Source organism: Pseudorasbora parva, chromosome 13 (genome assembly GCF_024679245.1).
Source record: "Pseudorasbora parva isolate DD20220531a chromosome 13, ASM2467924v1, whole genome shotgun sequence".
Taxonomy (NCBI): domain Eukaryota; kingdom Metazoa; phylum Chordata; class Actinopteri; order Cypriniformes; family Gobionidae; genus Pseudorasbora; species Pseudorasbora parva.
The window spans coordinates 646,484-667,751 of record NC_090184.1 but is presented as its reverse complement, the minus strand read 5'-3'; the positions used below and the strand labels follow the sequence as shown (position 1 = coordinate 667,751).

Sequence of the window (21,268 nt, the reverse complement as noted above, 5' to 3'; positions counted from 1 at the left end):
ATGTTTAATTCAGTATTAAAAAAGAAAACAGAGTCTCTTTTAATTAGAATCCCAGCTTCAGTTTCTACTATAAAGCATGTTCATGTTACCATAGACTGTAAAAGAATATGGACGAGGTGTCCGTGACGTCACCCGTAGGTTTCCGTAGAGCATTTTTGAAGCCTAAAAGCCGGCTGTCACCATCTTGTCCACGCGTCCACGCGTCACCAAGAGGTGGGATGTGGGCGGAGCTGAGGTGTCTGGTTGCTGAAACCACGCCCACCTCACGATTAACACATGATTGTCATGAGTTAACTCACAATTAAACACATGATTGTCATGAGTTAACTCACGATTACACCTGATTGTCATGAGTTAACTCACGATTACACCTGATTGTCATGAGTTAACCCCCAATTAACACATGATTGTCATGAGTTAACTCACGATTAATACATGATTGTCATGAGTTAACTCACGATTAACACATGATTGTCGTGAGTTAACGCACGATTAACACATGATTGTCATGAGTTAACGCACGATTAAACGCATGATTGTCATGAGTTAACTCACGATTAAATGCATGATTGTCATGAGTTAACTCACGATTAACACATGATTGTCATGAGTTAACTCACGATTAAACGCATGATTGTCATGAGTTAACTCACGATTAAACGCATGATTGTCATGAGTTAACTCACGATTAAACGCATGATTGTCATGAGTTAACTCACGATTAATCGCAACTTAATCACACTTTTTATCAGTTCTAAATGTACTTTAAATTAATGTTTTTCAAGTTTTTAATACTCTAATCAACATTTGTATGGACAAATATGCATGTTTTATCCAAATGTACGTTTATTATTAGTGAAACCACACTCAGAACATGAAGACTAGACATGTGTCAAAGGTCACAGATGTTTTTCAAATAACTTTTTAATGTCTCTTAAGCCTAAGCTTAAAAATTCTGAATTAGCAGTGATTTATCTCATTGTAAGAATATAAATATAAATTTAATAAAATTAACTCAAAACAAACTTCGATTTCGCTTGCCATCTATCAGGGCCTTAAACACAGTGACTGATATCTGATTAAAGCTGTGGAAAGTGTGTGTGAGCAATGCTATGGCTACAGTAATGCCGTCACAAATGTTCTGGTCATTGTTCTTTAATGCATTGAAGTCATTTATTAGATGCATGAATGCTGATTTACTGTCTCCATCACATTCAGACATCGAGTCTATTTCTGTGAGCGCTGGTGAGAGAGTGCTGTGTGAATAATCATTGGCTGTGAAACTGAACATATGACTGAATGTTGGTCTGCTACTCGAGTGTTGTTTCAGATGGTGTGTGTGTGTGTGTGTGTGTGTGTGTGTGTGTGTGTGTGTGTGTGCAGCTCCTGCGTGTGGGCGTGGCGGCGTGTGGCCAGTATGGTTCCTGCAGCGAGTGTCTGAGCTCTAGAGATGCCCACTGCGGCTGGTGCACGCTGGAGAGACGGTAATACACACACACACACACACACACACACACACACACACACACACACACACACACACACACACACACACACACACACACACACACACACACACACACACACACAGTAACTCACTCACTCAGGAGATTTGAGATGTTTTGGGCTGGATTTCCTGAAGAGTTTATCATTTATCGTGTGCTTCTTTCATTCTAACACTGATCCGACTCATGGTGATCGCTCTCAACTGTGTGTGTGTGTGTGTGTGTGTGTGTGTGTGTGTGTGTGTGTGTGTGTGTGTGTGTGTGTGTCCTAAAGGCTTTATCTGGATGTTTCTCTAAACCGATCGTGGGCTCTGTTTTATTGCTCACGTCTCTGATGTTTCGGCCTTTTACTGACGGCACACACACACATTTATAAATGACATTTTCTGAGCGCAATAATTGAGTTAACGCTGCTTTATGTTTGTTCTGTGGGTCTTCAGCTTAATGCACTTATTATTAGGATCAAAAGGGCTATTCATTACAAACAAAAGCTTATTTAATTACATTTACATTTATGCATTTGGCACAATGATGCTTTTGTCTGAAGTTTCTCAGACTGCAGCAAGCTTTACATCCGTTCATTCTCTCTGGGAATATCAACTTATTACTATTTATGATTTATAGATTATAATTACAGACAGAGCATTAAATCTTTAACTCAAGAAGCTCCATTTCATTTGCTCATCAGCCACTGTTCTTTATCATTGGTAACTTGCAGAACAAGGCTTTCAGACTAGACTCTGAGCAGGGAGGAAACGGGAACATCCTAATCTTTAACATCGAGCTCAGTTTAGACCGTCTGTGGTAATGTCTCTCATATGCAGCTTCTTCTTTACATGAGTTTGTGTGTCAGGTCTTCTGTGCTCACACAAACACACACACACAAACACACACACACGCACGCACACACACACACACACACACACACACACACACACACACACACACACACACACACACACACACACACACACACACACACACACACACACGTGAACACATGTGAATAGAGGGTTTATGAAGGCTGATATGATGATTAAGAGAGAGCTTATGAAGGCTGATATGATGATGAAGAGAGGGCTTATGAAGGCTGATATGATGATGAAGAGAGGGCTTATGAAGGCTGATATGATGATGAAGAGAGGGCTTATGAAGGCTGATATGATGATGAAGAGAGGGCTTATGAAGGCTGATATGATGATGAAGAGAGGGCTTATGAAGGCTGATATGATGATGAAGAGAGGGTTTATGAAGGCTGATATGATGATGAAGAGAGGGCTTATGAAGGCTGATATGATGATGAAGAGAGGGCTTATGAAGGCTGATATGATGATGAAGAGAGGGCTTATGAAGGCTGATATGATGATGAAGAGAGGGCTTATGAAGGCTGATATGATGATGAAGAGAGGGCTTATGAAGGCTGATATGATGATGAAGAGAGGGCTTATGAAGGCTGATATGATGATGAAGAGAGGGCTTATGAAGGCTGATATGATGATGAAGAGAGGGCTTATGAAGGCTGATATGATGATGAAGAGAGGGCTTATGAAGGCTGATATGATGATGAAGAGAGGGCTTATGAAGGCTGATATGATGATGAAGAGAGGGCTTATGAAGGCTGATATGATGATGAAGAGAGAGCTTATGAAGGCTGATATGATGATGAAGAGAGAGCTTATGAAGGCTGATATGATGATGAAGAGAGGGCTTATGAAGGCTGATATGATGATGAAGAGAGAGCTTATGAAGGCTGATATGATGATGAAGAGAGAGCTTATGAAGGCTGATATGATGATGAAGAGAGAGCTTATGAAGGCTGATATGATGATGAAGAGAGAGCTTATGAAGGCTGATATGATGATGAAGAGAGGGCTTATGAAGGCTGATATGATTATGAAGAGAGGGCTTATGAAGGCTGATATGATGATGAAGAGAGGGCTTATGAAGGCTGATATGATGATGAAGAGAGAGCTTATGAAGGCTGATATGATGATGAAGAGAGAGCTTATGAAGGCTGATATGATGATGAAGAGAGAGCTTATGAAGGCTGATATGATGATGAAGAGAGGGCTTATGAAGGCTGATATGATGATGAAGAGAGAGCTTATGAAGGCTGATATGATGATGAAGAGAGGGCTTATGAAGGCTGATATGATGATGAAGAGAGAGCTTATGAAGGCTGATATGATGATGAAGAGAGAGCTTATGAAGGCTGATATGATGATGAAGAGAGGGCTTATGAAGGCTGATATGATGATGAAGAGAGAGCTTATGAAGGCTGATATGATGATGAAGAGAGAGCTTATGAAGGCTGATATGATGATGAAGAGAGAGCTTATGAAGGCTGATATGATGATGAAGAGAGAGCTTATGAAGGCTGATATGATGATGAAGAGAGAGCTTATGAAGGCTGATATGATGATGAAGAGAGGGCTTATGAAGGCTGATATGATGATGAAGAGAGGGCTTATGAAGGCTGATATGATGATGAAGAGAGGGCTTATGAAGGCTGATATGATGATGAAGAGAGGGCTTATGAAGGCTGATATGATGATGAAGAGAGGGCTTATGAAGGCTGATATGATGATGAAGAGAGGGCTTATGAAGGCTGATATGATGATGAAGAGAGAGCTTATGAAGGCTGATATGATGATGAAGAGAGAGTTTATGAAGGCTGATATGATGATGAAGAGAGGGCTTATAAAGGCTGATATGATGATGAAGAGAGGGCTTATGAAGGCTGATATGATGATGAAGAGAGAGCTTATGAAGGCTGATATGATGATGAAGAGAGAGCTTATGAAGGCTGATATGATGATGAAGAGAGGGTTTATGAAGGCTGATATGATGATGAAGAGAGGGCCTATGAAGGCTGATATGATGATGAAGAGAGGGCTTATGAAGGCTGATATGATGATGAAGAGAGAGCTTATGAAGGCTGATATAATGATGAAGAGAGGGCTTATGAAGGCTGATATGATGATGAAGAGAGGGCTTATGAAGGCTGATATGATGATGAAGAGAGAGCTTATGAAGGCTGATATGATGATGAAGAGAGAGCTTATGAAGGCTGATATGATGATGAAGAGAGGGCTTATGAAGGCTGATATGATGATGAAGAGAGGGCTTATGAAGGCTGATATGATGATGAAGAGAGGGCTTATGAAGGCTGATATGATGATGAAGAGAGAGCTTATGAAGGCTGATATGATGATGAAGAGAGAGCTTATGAAGGCTGATATGATGATGAAGAGAGGGCTTATGAAGGCTGATATGATGATGAAGAGAGGGCTTATGAAGGCTGATATGATGATGAAGAGAGGGCTTATGAAGGCTGATATGATGATGAAGAGAGGGCTTATGAAGGCTGATATGATGATGAAGAGAGGGCTTATGAAGGCTGATATGATGATGAAGAGAGGGCTTATGAAGGCTGATATGATGATGAAGAGAGAGCTTATGAAGGCTGATATGATGATGAAGAGAGGGCTTATGAAGGCTGATATGATGATGAAGAGAGGGCTTATGAAGGCTGATATGATGATGAAGAGAGGGCTTATGAAGGCTGATATGATGATGAAGAGAGAGCTTATGATGGCTGATATGATGATGAAGAGAGGGCTTATGAAGGCTGATATGATGATGAAGAGAGGGCTTATGAAGGCTGATATGATGATGAAGAGAGGGCTTATGAAGGCTGATATGATGATGAAGAGAGGGCTTATGAAGGCTGATATGATGATGAAGAGAGAGCTTATGAAGGCTGATATGATGATGAAGAGAGAGTTTATGAAGGCTGATATGATGATGAAGAGAGGGCTTATGAAGTCTGATATGATGATGAAGAGAGGGCTTATGAAGGCTGATATGATGATGAAGAGAGAGCTTATGAAGGCTGATATGATGATGAAGAGAGGGCTTATGAAGGCTGATATGATGATGAAGAGAGGGCTTATGAAGGCTGATATGATGATGAAGAGAGGGCTTATGAAGGCTGATATGATGATGAAGAGAGGGCTTATGAAGGCTGATATGATGATGAAGAGAGGGCTTATGAAGGCTGATATGATGATGAAGAGAGAGCTTATGAAGGCTGATATGATGATGAAGAGAGGGCTTATGAAGGCTGATATGATGATGAAGAGAGAGTTTATGAAGGCTGATATGATGATGAAGAGAGGGCTTATGAAGGCTGATATGATGATGAAGAGAGAGCTTATGAAGGCTGATATGATGATGAAGAGAGAGCTTATGAAGGCTGATATGATGATGAAGAGAGAGCTTATGAAGGCTGATATGATGATGAAGAGAGAGCTTATGAAGGCTGATATGATGATGAAGAGAGGGCTTATGAAGTCTGATATGATGATGAAGAGAGGGCTTATGAAGGCTGATATGATGATGAAGAGAGAGCTTATGAAGGCTGATATGATGATGAAGAGAGGGCTTATGAAGGCTGATATGATGATGAAGAGAGGGCTTATGAAGGCTGATATGATGATGAAGAGAGGGCTTATGAAGGCTGATATGATGATGAAGAGAGGGCTTATGAAGGCTGATATGATGATGAAGAGAGGGCTTATGAAGGCTGATATGATGATGAAGAGAGAGCTTATGAAGGCTGATATGATGATGAAGAGAGGGCTTATGAAGGCTGATATGATGATGAAGAGAGGGCTTATGAAGGCTGATATGATGATGAAGAGAGGGCTTATGAAGGCTGATATGATGATGAAGAGAGAGTTTATGAAGGCTGATATGATGATGAAGAGAGGGCTTATGAAGGCTGATATGATGATGAAGAGAGGGCTTATGAAGGCTGATATGATGATGAAGAGAGGGCTTATGAAGGCTGATATGATGATGAAGAGAGGGCTTATGAAGGCTGATATGATGATGAAGAGAGGGCTTATGAAGGCTGATATGATGATGAAGAGAGGGCTTATGAAGGCTGATATGATGATGAAGAGAGGGCTTATGAAGGCTGATATGATGATGAAGAGAGAGCTTATGAAGGCTGATATGATGATGAAGAGAGGGCTTATGAAGGCTGATATGATGATGAAGAGAGGGCTTATGAAGGCTGATATGATGATGAAGAGAGGGCTTATGAAGGCTGATATGATGATGAAGAGAGAGTTTATGAAGGCTGATATGATGATGAAGAGAGGGCTTATGAAGGCTGATATGATGATGAAGAGAGAGCTTATGAAGGCTGATATGATGATGTTTTTCAGGTGCTCTGTGCAGACGAATTGCTCCAGTGGGACTCTGAGCCGATCGTGGATCTCCAGCTTTGATGTCCAACAGTGTCCCTCCATGACCATCACCCCGTCCGAGATCAGCCGCAACGCACACATGAGGGTAACACACTCACTCACACACACACACACACACACACACACACACACACACACACACACACACACACACACACACACACACACACACACACACACACACACACACACACACACACACACACACACACACACTACCCCTACACCTAATTGATGTGTATACAATGATAAATGTAAACAATCATTCCATAAAAGCATTATGATAAATATCCATTTAGTTTTGTCATTAGTTATGAGAAATACCTCCAGATGTTCCTCTGTTTCTGTCATCACTCGCTCTCGTCTGAATGTGAGATGTCTGCTTATTATTCTTTCACTTCAAAGCCTATTTTATGCATTCATTTGCATGATAAAAGTAATATAATTACCTCTCGTTTTTTGAGCTTGTTTGTGCGTTGACTGATTTGCATAATTCCCTGCAACGGAGTCTCACACACAGGACACAACTCTCAATATGATGATTGGTATTTTAAGAGGAGATTATTATTTATACAAACAAACATTTGAAGCTGTTTTCCCGCACAAACTCTGGAAATAACGCTGGAAGATCTAGTGGTGTGTAATGTGAGGAGCTGAGATACAAACACACACACACAGCTCTCAGCTGCAGATGATTCGGGGAAACTAGTCTTCAGCCCAAACAGGAAGCAGGAAACAGGAAGCAGGCACCCTGACAGGAAGTCGACCATCCTGACAACAATAGAGCTCAGTGTGGCGTGTGATGGAGAGATGAGTGTGTGTGATGGAGAGATGAGTGTGTTTGATGGAGAGAGGAGTGTGTGTGTGATGGACAGATGAGTGTGTGTGATGGAGAGATGAGTGTGTGTGATGTAGAAGTGAGTGTATGTGATGGAGAGAGGAGTGTGTGTGAGCCGGCTGGAGTATTTCAGTTATTTCTAAACCTTCAGAGTGTGTGTGCAGTGTGTGTTTTGGGGGCATTGTAGCGGAATAGAATGGACAGTTTGTACAGTGTAAAATGCATTACCCCTATGGAAAGTCCCAAGATCTAACGTGTGTGTGTGTGTGTGTGTGTGTGTGTGTGTGTGTGTGTGTGTGTGTGTGTGTGTGTGTGTGTGTGTGTGTGTGTGTGTGTGTGTGTGTGTGTGTGTGTGTGTGTGTGTGTGTGTGTGTGTGTGTGTGTGTGTGTGTGTGTTTCCTCAGGACGTGGGGATCCTGATTAACGGCAGTGTCCCAGATCTGCAGGGCCTGAGGGTGGAGTGTGATTTTGGGCTGGGCCTCTCCACTAACGCCACAGTTCATCTGGACTCCGGCGCCACTCAGATACAGACCTGTCCTCTGCCTCCGCTGCACCTGTATCCCACAACCCCCTTCAGCACAGGTGCACACACTCACACACACACACACACACACACACACACACACACACACACACACACACACACACACACACACACACACACACACACACACACACACACACACACACACACACACACACACACACACACACACTCACACTCACACACACATACAGCTTTAGTAAATGTGCAGGAAAGTTTTGAGAGAGTTCAAGAGAGTCTTGGGCTAAATCATTCCAACAGAAGTGTTTTTATTGTTCTCATATGATTGTAATGAGTTATGATGCAGATGAATGTGTGTGTTCAGATCACATCACTGTCCCCGTGGCCATCAAGGTGAATGGGGTTCCGGTGGTTTATGGAAGCTTCATCATTTACGAGTGTGAACGAATGGGAGTGATCCACAGCACAACTGCGTGAGTAAACACACACACACACAAACACACACACACGTATGTATATGGAGAACACTATTTTAAGTGCTGATCTGCCGCATGACTGACAGGTGTGTGTGAGTTCATTTACATGTTGCATCTGTCAAGGTGTTAATAAGCTCCGGGCCGCAGGAGACAGTGCGATGTATAACTTCACATCTAGAGCAGTTTAAAGCATTCACACTAGTGCACAACTATATATATAACCTTCTCAAATGGTGTGAGAATATGCAATCAGTTAAAGTGAGGAATGGAAAACATACTTGTAACAAATAAATTAAAAAGGCTGGCTCTAAATGCAGCAGCTGAGTTTATTAAATGAAAACTCAAAGAAACAAAAAAATGCTCAGAATAGTAAGAGTTCATAAACTGGAACAGGACAACCGGTAAACCAGAACTGAAGCAAACACACGCTTAACTACCAAAGCAAACTAATCAAAGAACTATCAGATGCAACATTTCAAACAATCAATGAAAACCCATGGTAACAAACTCAGGAAACTGAGCTAAAACACATGTAAACCCACCTAAAACAGACACAGATGACCAGTACATTCCCCCATCAAGAAGCGACTATAACTATAATAACAAAAACAAGCCCAAAAGAGGAGGACGCAAAGCTGACAACCACAGGATACAGGGCAGGGACAAAAGATGGAGACAAGAGGACGGTAGGAAGAGCCAAGACGGAGCCCAAACAGGAACACCAGGACATAAGCCCAATTTGAGGAAGAGAAGAGCCAGGACGGAGCCCAAACAGGAACACCAGGACATAAGCCCAATTTGAGGAAGAGAAGAGCCAGGACGGAGCCCAAACAGGAACACCAGGACATAAGCCCAATTTGAGGAAGAGAAGAGCCAGGACGGAGCCCAAACAGGAACACCAGGACATAAGCCCAATTTGAGGAAGAGAAGAGCCAGGACGGAGCCCAAACAGGAACACCAGGACACAAGCCCAATTTGAGGAAGAGAAGAGCCAGGACGGAGCCCAAACAGGAACACCAGGACACAAGCCCAATTTGAGGAAGAGAAGAGCCAGGACGGAGCCCAAACAGGAACACCAGGACACAAGCCTAATTTGAGGAAGAGAAGAGCCAGGACAGAGTCCAAACAGGAACACCAGGACACAAGCCCAATTTGAGGAAGAGAAGAGCCAGGACGGAGCCCAAACAGGAACACCAGGACACAAGCCCAATTTGAGGAAGAGAAGAGCCAGGACGGAGCCCAAACAGGAACACCAGGACACAAGCCTAATTTGAGGAAGAGAAGAGCCAGGACGGAGCCCAAACAGGAACACCAGGACATAAGCCCAATTTGAGGAAGAGAAGAGCCAGGACAGAGCCCAAACAGGAACACCAGGACACAAGCCCAATTTGAGGAAGAGAAGAGCCAGGACGGAGCCCAAACAGCAACACCAGGACATAAGCTCAATTTGAGGAAGAGAAGAGCCAGGATTGAGCCCAAACAGGAACACCAGGACATAAGCTCAATTTGAGGAAGAGAAGAGCCAGGATTGAGCCCAAACAGGAACACCAGGACATAAGCCCAATTTGAGGAAGAGAAGAGCCAGGATTGAGCCCAAACAGGAACACCAGGACATAAGCTCAATTTGAGGAAGAGAAGAGCCAGGACAGAGCCCAAACAGGAACACCAGGACATAAGCTCAATTTGAGGAAGAGAAGAGCCAGGATTGAGCCCAAACAGGAACACCAGGACATAAGCCCAATTTGAGGAAGAGAAGAGCCGGGACGGAGCCCAAACAGGAACACCAGGACATAAACCCAATTTGAGGAATAGTAGAGTCGGGACGGAGCCCAAACAGGAACACCAGGACATAAGCCCAATTTGAGGAAGAGTAGAGTCAGGAAGGAGCCCAAACAGGAACACCAGGACATAAGCCCAATTTGAGGAAGAGAAGAGCCAGGACGGAGCCCAAACAGGAACACCAGGACATAAGCCCAATTTGAGGAAGAGAAGAGCCAGGACGGAGCCCAAACAGGAACACCAGGACACAAGCCCAATTTGAGGAAGAGAAGAGCCAGGACAGAGCCCAAACAGGAACACCAGGACATAAGCCCAATTTGAGGAAGAGAAGAGCCAGGACGGAGCCCAAACAGCAACACCAGGACACAAGCTCAATTTGAGGAAGAGAAGAGTCAGGACGGAGCCCAAACAGCAACACCAGGACACAAGCTCAATTTGAGGAAGAGAAGAGCCAGGATTGAGCCCAAACAGGAACACCAGGACATAAGCTCAATTTGAGGAAGAGTAGAGTCAGGACGGAGCCCAAACAGGAACACCAGGACACAAGCCCAATTTGAGGAAGAGAAGAGCCAGGACGGAGCCCAAACAGGAACACCAGGACATAAGCTCAATTTGAGGAAGAGTAGAGTCAGGACGGAGCCCAAACAGGAACACCAGGACATAAGCCCAATTTGAGGAAGAGTAGAGTCAGGACGGAGCCCAAACAGGAACACCAGGACACAAGCTCAATTTGAGGAAGAGAAGAGCCAGGACGGAGCCCAAACAGCAACACCAGGACACAAGCCCAATTTGAGGAAGAGAAGAGCCAGGACGGAGCCCAAACAGGAACACCAGGACACAAGCTCAATTTGAGGAAGAGAAGAGCCAGGACGGAGCCCAAACAGCAACACCAGGACATAAGCCCAATTTGAGGAAGAGAAGAGCCAGGACGGAGCCCAAACAGCAACTTTAGACTATAACATGGTTAGAAAAAAAAGGTTCTTTAAAGACCCTTTTACAAAATGGTTCTTTGGGGAACCAATAATGGTTCTTCTATGGCTTCACTGTGAAACCCCATTTTTGGTTCTTCCTGGCACCTTTATTTATTTATTTTTTCATGAGGAATGAGATGGAGTAGGAAGGAAAGGCTGAGCCGACTGAGCTTAAGTGGTCGAAGGACGAATCACAGACGAAGGCCTGTATGTCTATGGTGATTAAAGAGAGACGGCTGAGCAGGGAGGAGCCAGAGGGATGAGGGAAATAGTTGGTACACAAAGAGGTGGGCATAGAGGTTCTAGGTGGAGCAAATGGATCGATAATTCAGGGTTAAGCTGGCAAACTATCAGTCCAAGACGGATTCATGATGCATCCAAAGAGTCGATGTTACGTGCTTATAAGATGTAAACAGGAAGATGATGCAACATTTATGTGAGATGTGACTGTGGAGGTGTAGACAGGAGAAACAACCACAAACAACACGTAGTGAAGCTTACATAGTTTAGTAAATGAAATGTTATATGTTGAAAAGAACCAGTAAATGTGAATATGTAACATAATAACGGAAACACAAATAATAAACAAGAGAGTCGAACGTCACTCATTGCGTCTTACATGATGATGCTATAGTGAACAGCCGAGTTTCCCAATGGTCCCAAGAATAACTAATAAAACAGAGAAGAGAAACAAAAGAACAAACCAAAACAGTACAAAACACATGGAATGTAACAGTTGACAACACTGCAAAAAATGCTCTTCTTGTCTTGTTTCTAGTCTAAATATCTAACAATTCTTAAATTGGGATGAATTTACTAGATAAGTAAATTACATGATATTCTTTCTTGTTTTCTTAAAAATAAAATCTAACTTAAGTGAGTTTTTGCTTAAAACAGGCAAAATGATCTGCCAATGGGGTGAGAAAAATAATCTTATTTCTGATTGAAATCTTGTTTCTTGTTTCCGTCCTGAACAGAAATAAGATTATTTTTCTCACCCGATTGGCAGAAGGACGAACTTCCCAGGTGGAGCCAACTCCACAATAGGCTTATGACGGGCACGGAGGTTCTGGGTGGAGAACAATAATCTTAAAACAATATTATTTTGTTCATTGGCAGATTATTTTGCTTATTTTAAGCAAAAACTATCTTCATTTTGTGTTCTTTTTTCCCAAAACAAGACAATAATTTTTGCTCGTCTAGTAATTGTTTCTTTATGTAAGACTTTTTAGATGTTTAGACTAAAAACAAGACAAAAATGCTTTTTTTGTAGTGTTTTTTTCTTTGTATACTCAACTCCAAATAACCTTTTATGCTAAAAAGGTTCTCTAATGACAAGAAAGAACCCTTTCGGCACTTAAAAAGAGATCTATAAAGAATATTTTAGGGGTTCCAAATACGTAGTGCCGATAGAACCTTTTCTTCTGAGAGTGTAGGGTTATGCTGCACTGAAAAAGAATTGGTTGTTTTTTGTTGGTTTAACTTAAAAAAGTAAGTAACCTGGTTGCCTTAAAATTTTGAGTTTATTGAAGTAAAAAATGTGAGTTGATACGATGAAGGAAATTTGTTTAATAAATAGAAACTCGAAATATTTTTGTACCTGAACCACATAAAAAAAATTATAAATCATAAAAATAGCACAATTTGGCATGTTTCACTGCATCATCAGAAATAAAACACACACAATTACCCAATATGCTTACAAAATCTTTTAATAATATTTTAATAAAGGTTGTCGAATCTCAAAATGTTCATTGTATTAACTCAAAATTTCAATTTCAATGAACTCAACATTTTAAGGCAACCAGGTAACTTATTTAAAAAAATAATGATGTTTTTACAGTGTGTAGCATTGCATGAAGTCAAACACACCGCTCCACTAATATGGCATGTTTAGGTCTCGATTACATGAATGAGTAACAGTAACAAGATATTAGCTCTGAAATGAAATGTTCTGGTTATATTTCACCACAAAATCAGAATAAAAATATAATTTTACAAAATCATGACTATAAAGCAAAGGTTTCATTTTCCCTGTGTAAAACATGGGGTGTTTTTAACGGATAGAAAGACTTGATGGCAAACGTCAAAAGAAAAATCAGTGATAAGAGTGTTTTAGGTGATGTCTGGTTACTGTCACACTCTCTCTCTCTCTCTCACACACACGCACACACACACACACACACACACACACACACACACACACACACACACACACGCACACACACACACACACACACACACACACACACACACACACTAAACGAGCCTCACAATCAGGCGTTATTCACTCCATCTGTCGCACTGCAGTGACTCAAACACACACTCGTGCTGGGTCTTATCTTAAACAAACACACACTGCTCTCTGTGTGTGAGATAGTGTCGTAATGAATGCTGGGCTAATTGTGTGTGTGTGTGTGTGTGTGTGTGTGAGAGAGTGAATGAGCCTCTCCACCTCCCGCAGACACACTTCACTGCTTCAAGTCAAGTCAGCTTTATTCCTGTAAGCGCTTTATTAAATACAGATGCTTTCAAAGAAACAGAAAACAACGGGATCGCTGATGCAAACGTCTGCTGTAAAACAGCTGTAGAAAGACAATAGTGCCATTATTCAGATCACATCAGTTGTAAAGTTGATCAGTTACGAGATAATGTTGACCCAGCTCTAAAGCAGCTCTGCAGAAGTGTAAAGTTTCACACACTAAAGCAGCTGTTTGCTCTCTTTTCTCACCCGAGAGCCGTTTATTGGGCTTCACGTTTGCTTAAGCTTGAGTTCTCTTGACCTCTGTATTCATGAGGAAATGTTTTCTCCCGGCCTTTTCCACATTTGCACACGCACAAACCTGCCAGAACACATTTATACCTTCTCATGGCCACATACGTGTGTTTCTCTTGATTATTTGTGCGTGTAGGCAGGGTCCGTGTAAACCTTTATTAGCACACCCAGACTTCACGAGACTCTTTAGTTAATGTCGGGGAGCGCGGGTGAGCTGTAACACACACACTTCAACACGTTCCACACACACCAGGATGACCAAACTTTGTGTATTTACTAGTGTCCATATCAACACTATAGACAGAAATATAGAGCCAAAATAAAAAAAAATATTTGGAAGAGACCACTGAACATTTATTTCACCATAGCAAAAGTACATTTCTTACTTACGTTTATTTTTCATCTCTGTTTTTTGTGTTTATTTAAAATAAGACAAATCTGATATTACTTTAATCTTATATCTGTTATTAGTTGAGGTCGTTCTTTAATGCTGATCTAACAGCAGAAGACACGTTTAAATCGTTATAATGAGCCGCTATTAGAACGGTGATATTATATTCTATACGTTTATGAATTATTTTGAGAAACCAGGATAAAAGGGTAAATAAAGACTGTCAATGTTCAGAAATTATTCATTATTATTGTGTTTTTAACTCTGCTGTACAGCTGTATTAGCGACATGTTTGTTGTCAAAATCAAAAATGTGTGTATTTTATATTTCAAAAAGTTATTTATTGTATTTATTTACAAAATATTTTAGCTTGTTTTGGATATTTTTTTGATTATAGGCCTATCAGATAACAGTTTAATCTGTCTTTCCACACTGTATTAATGAAACAAAACCACATGACTGTACTAGACACGTGTGCAATTAATGTGGGAGAAATAAATACTCTAAACCCCGAGTGGATTTACACAAACTGGGACAGTCAGAAAGCGTTAGTTCGTGCCCGCTCTCCTCCACATGTCGAACTCATTCAGTCTGTCCAGTCTCAAAGCGATTGCATAATTTGCAGGTAACACATTCTCTGACCCTCAGTGGGCCGTGACCAGATCGGATACCAGTTCACCACATAGTAAAATTCTCATGGGAATGTGTGTGTGTCTATGTGTGTGTTATAATGGTGTGGGATAATGTGTATGTGTTTTAACGGTGTTATAATGTGTGTGTGTGTTTTAACGGTGTTATAATGTGTGTGTTGCTGTAGGTGCACGAGCTGTTTAAATGCAGTGTGGCGCTGTTACTGGGACCCTCAGCTCAACTCATGCGTTTCCAGCAAAAACTACACGCAGCGACTTCTCCTGGAGGTGAGACACACACACACACACACACACGATCACATACAAGAGCGTTTACACCGCAGCATACCCTGAGAAACGTGTTTGTAACCTTAAAATGAATGTGGTTTTCAAGTCAAAACATTCAAGGTTCAGATGAGGTTGGAATAGCTCTTTAAGGTGACAACTGCACAATTACAATGATAATCTTGTACATAACATGCACAGGCATAACATTATGACCACTGAGAGGTGATGTGAGTAACACTAATGATCTCTTCATCACGGCTCCTGTTAGTGGGTGGGATATATTAGGCAGCAAGTGAACATTTTGTCCTCAGAGTTGATGTGTGTGAAGCAGGAGAAATGGGCAAGCGTAAGGATTTGAGCGAGTTTGGCCAGATTGTGACGGCTAGACGACTGGGTCAGAGCATCTCCAAAACTGCAGCTCTTGTGGGCTGTTCCCGGTCTGCAGTGGTCAGTATCTATCAAAAGTGCTCCAAGGAAGGACCAGTGGAGAACCGGCCACAGGGTCATGGGCGGCCAAGGCTCATTGATGACCGTGGGGAGCGAAGGCTGGCCCGTGGGGTCCGATCAAACAGACGAGCTACTGGAGCTCAAACTGCTCCAGAAGTTAATGCTGGTTCTGATAGAAAGCTGTCAGAATACACAGAGCAGCTCAGTTTGAGGCGGATGGGGCGGCATAGCATACATTAGGAAAGTGGTCATAATGTTATGCCTGACTATTTTCCAAAGCTCATGCACAGCCTATCCCAGTATGCAGCACAACAAGCTGAATTAATATGCCATCATTGTGTCCGTGTTTATCTCAGTGTCCTGTAAGAGATTAATGTTTACTGAGATCCATCATATCTTCTGCAATGCACTAAAAATACAGCATGAGAATAAATAAACCCTCAGTCATTCCTGCAGCCAGTGCGTTTCTCAAGACGGCCTTTGAAAACGGCTGGGAAATATGTGGCAATTTAAGACCCTTTTAGGATTTGGTGTGTTTTTTTCTCGTATGCGAACGCTCTGATTTTCCATAAAAACATTCTGACGGTGGCCTGATTGAGCCTGGGCCGTCATAAATAACCAATGTTTGCATTTTCACTGTCACCACCCTTCCTCTGGTGTTGACATGACACACACACACACACACACACACACACACACACACACACACACACACACACACACACACACACAGGAGATTGCTTGCATTATAGTTTCTGTAAACAGCGCTGTGTATTGTTGTGTTGAGTGTCCTGTTTTGTCTCCCAGAACTCTTCCTCCTGTCCCAGTATGGCGGCTCGTGATGTTCCTCCTCTGCCCACTGGAAGCTCTCATGTGTTCACCCTGGACCTAAAGAATGTAGAACATGTAGGACTCTAGCATTTTACACATATATGACCCATAAATCCACACACACACACACACACACACACACACACACACACACACACACACACACACACACACACACACACACACACACACACACACACACACACACACACACACGATGCTCCTTCAGCTGTGCTCATTTGGATAATGACTCTGTGTGGGTCTGCATTATGACTTCCAGATGAGCTCCTGCTTCACACATGTAATGTGTGTGTGTAGTGTGTGAAGTAAGCGTGTGTGTGTGACGTGTGCAGGTATTCCCCATGATGTTTGTGTGCATTCTGTGGCTGTCTATGTCGTGGATATTCAACGGTTGACAGTGTGGGAATCGTTCTTCAGACCTCTTTGTTGACCCTTCAAATGCTCTTCTGACTCAGTCATTCTGTCTCGTTTCCAGTCTAAATATCTAACAATTCTTAAATCAAGATGCGTTTACTTTTTTCTTGTTTTGTTGGAAATCAAATCTAAATGAAGATTCAGATCATTTTGCCTGTTTTAAGCAAAAACTCACTTTATTTTCAACAAAACAAGAAAACATATCTAGTAAACGCATCTTGATTTAAGAATTGTTAGATATTTGGACTGGAAACGAGACAGAATGACTGAGTCAGAAGAGTGTGTTGTGCAGTGTGTGTCTGATTTTAATGGACTGCAATAGTCTGACTCACTCAACAAAAGCCGTTGTGTGTATTTGCTGCGGATCTCTGAGAGCAGCTGAGGACGTGAGCGTTAGTCATGATGGTCTTATGATGTGCTGTGAACATGCCGTCATGACGTGTGTGTGTGTGTGTGTGTGTGTGTGTGTGTGTGTGTGTGTGTGTGTGTGTGTGTGTGTGTGTGTGTGTGTGTATGTGTGTGTGTGTGTGTGTGTGTGTGTGTGTGTGTGTGTGTGTGTGTGTGTGTGTGTGTGTGTGTGTGTGTGTGTGTGTGTGTGTGTGTGTGTGTGTGTGTGTGTGTGTGTGTGTGTAGGGCACTGCGCTGGACTGTGACTTCGGGGATGGTCATCTGTACGGTGTGCAGTGGCTGGACGGGTCGTCTGTAAACTGCAGTGGAGTGATCGTAAGTTCATCCTCACACACACTCAACAAATCAACTCAACATCCCATCCCACTCCAAACACATCATCATGAAAGTCCAATGAGTTTCAGGTTTACTTTACCACACTGGCACGATTGCACAACTCTGAGGGGAATAAGTCAGAATTACGGGCTGTAAACTCAGAACTGAATATAAATAAATACTTTATTTTTTATTCTGTGGCAGAGACAGTCTTCATGTTTGTCTGAAACGGACATATGTACAGATGGATAAAAGTGTTTAATGTTTCGCAGCTAAAAACTACAATGTGGAGCAAGATATTCCATCTGAAACTGCGGAGGAGAGGAACCAACACATATATAGACAGTCCGAAGCCAGTGACAGGTATCAGCACACACACACACACACACACACACACACACACACACACACACACACACACACACACACACACACACAGAAAATGCCTTTCACAAAACGGTTCTTTGGGGAACCAGAAATGGTTCTTCTATGGCATCACTGAAACCCATTTTTGGTTCGTCCTGGCACCATTATTTTTAAGGGTGAAGTAGGCAGGAGGTCCTCAGACACACACCCGTCCTCCAGCCGGATCTAAAGGCTGAATACACACATCCGCGGGCTTGCATAAATACTCAAGCCTTGCTCTTAGAGCGCAATAGCAAACTATTTTTTTCTTTTTACAAAGATCTGCTTATGGGCTGTGGGCCAACAAGGGAGGGTCAGTATGTTCAAAGCCTCCCTCAAGAGGGACCACAGCTGACAGCATAGGGAGCATATAACGTCCTATTTACATCCATCTACCCCAGCTCACATCAGAGCCTCTCAGTCAGTATGGCAATATGAATGCTGTGCTTCTCTAAACCTTCACACAACCATATCAGAGAGTCCAGAGGCTAATCAGAGTACCAGGAAGGAAGGTCTTCTCCCAGTGTCTGGTCTCCGAGAGGTTAACCCATAGATGCTCTAGTCAGAAGAAGTCAATCAGTGCTCCTCTGCCGCCATCTACTGGTTATAGTCATCATTTCTAGCCTGATGTGGTCAGCTCTAGGCTGTGGGCAGGGCTGAGATCGGCTGTGGGCGGGGTTGAGTTCACCATGCATAATCACCTTTGTTTGTGTGTGTGTGTGTGTGTGTGTGTGTGTGCAGTGGAGGTGTACAGCTGTGCAGCGGGGGACAGTGACTGCTCTCAGTGCTGGGGTCGTGAAGCTCAGGGCCACATGTGTGTCTGGTGCCATAATGACTGTCTACAGCGAGACCAGTGCCAGACCATCACTGCACACTGCCCAGATCCGCACATCCAGAAGGTGAGACACACACACACACACACACACACACACACACACACACACACACACACACACACACACACACACACACACACACACACACACTGATAGAAGCGGTGATAACAACCCTTTCAGACAGTTATGATCTGACTGCGTGTCTTATTCATATCAGACACACATTATATAGTTAACTCTATAGTTTACTCTATTGTTCTCTGAGTTCCCGGTCACTCACTCTCAGGGGCTTCGATGAGCCGATTCTCTGAGGCGCAAACTAACATCGCGCATTATAGATCAACTAACATGATCATCATGATCATAAAACTCACTTACACATATTTGAAAATCAGAATACCAGATAGTTCATGATATAGTTAACATGTTATATTCTGAATAAAAGAGAATAAAAACACATCTGTGATACAGCGCTATTGCGGCTGCTGTGTGTCGTGAGAAGCTCGGCGCGTCGCCATGGAAACAATAAGCCGATGCGTTATAAAATATTTAGTCAGCGAATATGGTCATATTTCTGCAAAATAAAGCTGAGCCTTAAAGATGGTAAAAAACATTAAATAAAAAGCCATTCTCTCTATTAAAATGAAGTGTGGGTTCAGGCACGTTACCGTTTTAACAGTACAGGTTTGGCAGCGGGATCGTGATAAACCCAAACGATACCTAACCCTAATCATAAATGAGATGATGACCAGCAGTGAGGATAGATGGAGAACTCCAGTCAGTATAACTCAGCCTGCCGATGTTCTGAAGCTGGACGACCTCCTTTCTTTTTCTGGCCAAGAAACAAACCATAATGTAGTATTTAAGCAAAGAATGAAGGCCGTGTGGCTTGAGAGCAACAGGTTGAGTAAATAAAGACTCAAACTAGTCCTTAAAGCGATAGTTCACCCAAAAGTGAAGATTAGCCCATGATTTACTCACTCTAAAGTCATCCTATGTGTATATGACGTTCTTCTTTCAGACGAATAAAAGTTGAGTTATATTAAAAGTCCTGCTAATCTAAGCTTTATAACGGCAGGGATTATTGCTCTGTTTTTGAAGTCCATTAAAATGCATCTATCCATCATATAACTGCTCTACACGGCTCTGAGGGTTAATAAAGGCCTTCTGAAGTGAACTGATGCGTTTGTGTAAGAAAAATATCCATATTTAAAACTTTATGAAGTAAAGTTTCGGCCAATCGCCGTCCGAATTCAGTTTATGGGAAAAGTGTTGAAAGTGCCTCTGCAGATCAAAGGCTTACGCTCCAGTTACGCTCGTCAGACGTCGCGTACGCATCTTCAGCTCAGAGAAGCGCTTTCAACACTTTTCCACGGACGGCGATCAGCTGGAACTTTACTTCATAAAGTTTTAAATATGGATATTTTTCTTACACAAACGCATCAGTTCACTTCAGAAGGCCTTTATTAACCCCCAGAGCCGTGTGGAGCAGTTATATGACGGACAGATGCATTTTAATGGACTTCAAAAACAGAGCAATAATCCCTGCCGTTATAAAGCTTGGATTAGCAGGACTTTTAATATAACTCAACTTTTATTCGTCTGAAAGAAGAACTAATGGGCTAATTTTCATTTTTGAATGAACTATCAACAGTGTCTGAATTCTGCTCAAAAGATGCTGAAGTCTGCAAGCTAAAGGGAGAGGAAGCTCAGCATGAACTTGTGAAACATGAAACCGAAAACTTCAACGCCTAAGGCTATATATTGCTGTTTCATGTGACAGGTCATATGGTCAAGTTTAGCCATATTTTTTAAGTTGGTGTGCTATGTGACACACACATCAAATGCACTATTATAAACTATTGGGCAGTCATGACTTAGTTCTCAAAAGTCTCCGTTTTAGACCATTCACACTGAAACACAACCCCAGAGTTTTCAAACTAAAACAGAGTTTGCAGCTTTTTCTAAAGTGTCAGTTTCCGAGGTTTAGTGTTAGTGTAGACGACAGGCGTAGCTGTAGCAAGAGTGAAGCGCACTTGTGCAATCGGAGCCCTAGAAACAATGGAAGGGAGGTTTGGCGTGATTTACCAGCACAGTATGATCCGCCTTAGAGCTCCTGACCCACTGACACAGAGAAGAGACAGAAGCTGAGGA

At 42.3% G+C, this 21,268-nt stretch overlaps 1 protein-coding gene across 1 annotated transcript in view; it reads left to right on the top strand.

Annotated features, from left to right (window-relative positions):
- plxnd1 (plexin D1) overlaps nt 1–21,268 on the top strand; it is an 85,090-nt gene that overhangs the window by 17,816 nt on the left and 46,006 nt on the right. The window contains exons 4-12 of the mRNA XM_067412863.1: nt 1,384–1,484; nt 6,743–6,869; nt 8,027–8,204; nt 8,492–8,600; nt 15,338–15,437; nt 16,692–16,790; nt 17,784–17,873; nt 18,146–18,236; nt 19,020–19,177. Of these exons, the coding sequence (XP_067268964.1) occupies nt 1,384–1,484; nt 6,743–6,869; nt 8,027–8,204; nt 8,492–8,600; nt 15,338–15,437; nt 16,692–16,790; nt 17,784–17,873; nt 18,146–18,236; nt 19,020–19,177 (1,053 nt within the window). The remainder of the gene's footprint in view (nt 1–1,383; nt 1,485–6,742; nt 6,870–8,026; nt 8,205–8,491; nt 8,601–15,337; nt 15,438–16,691; nt 16,791–17,783; nt 17,874–18,145; nt 18,237–19,019; nt 19,178–21,268) is intronic.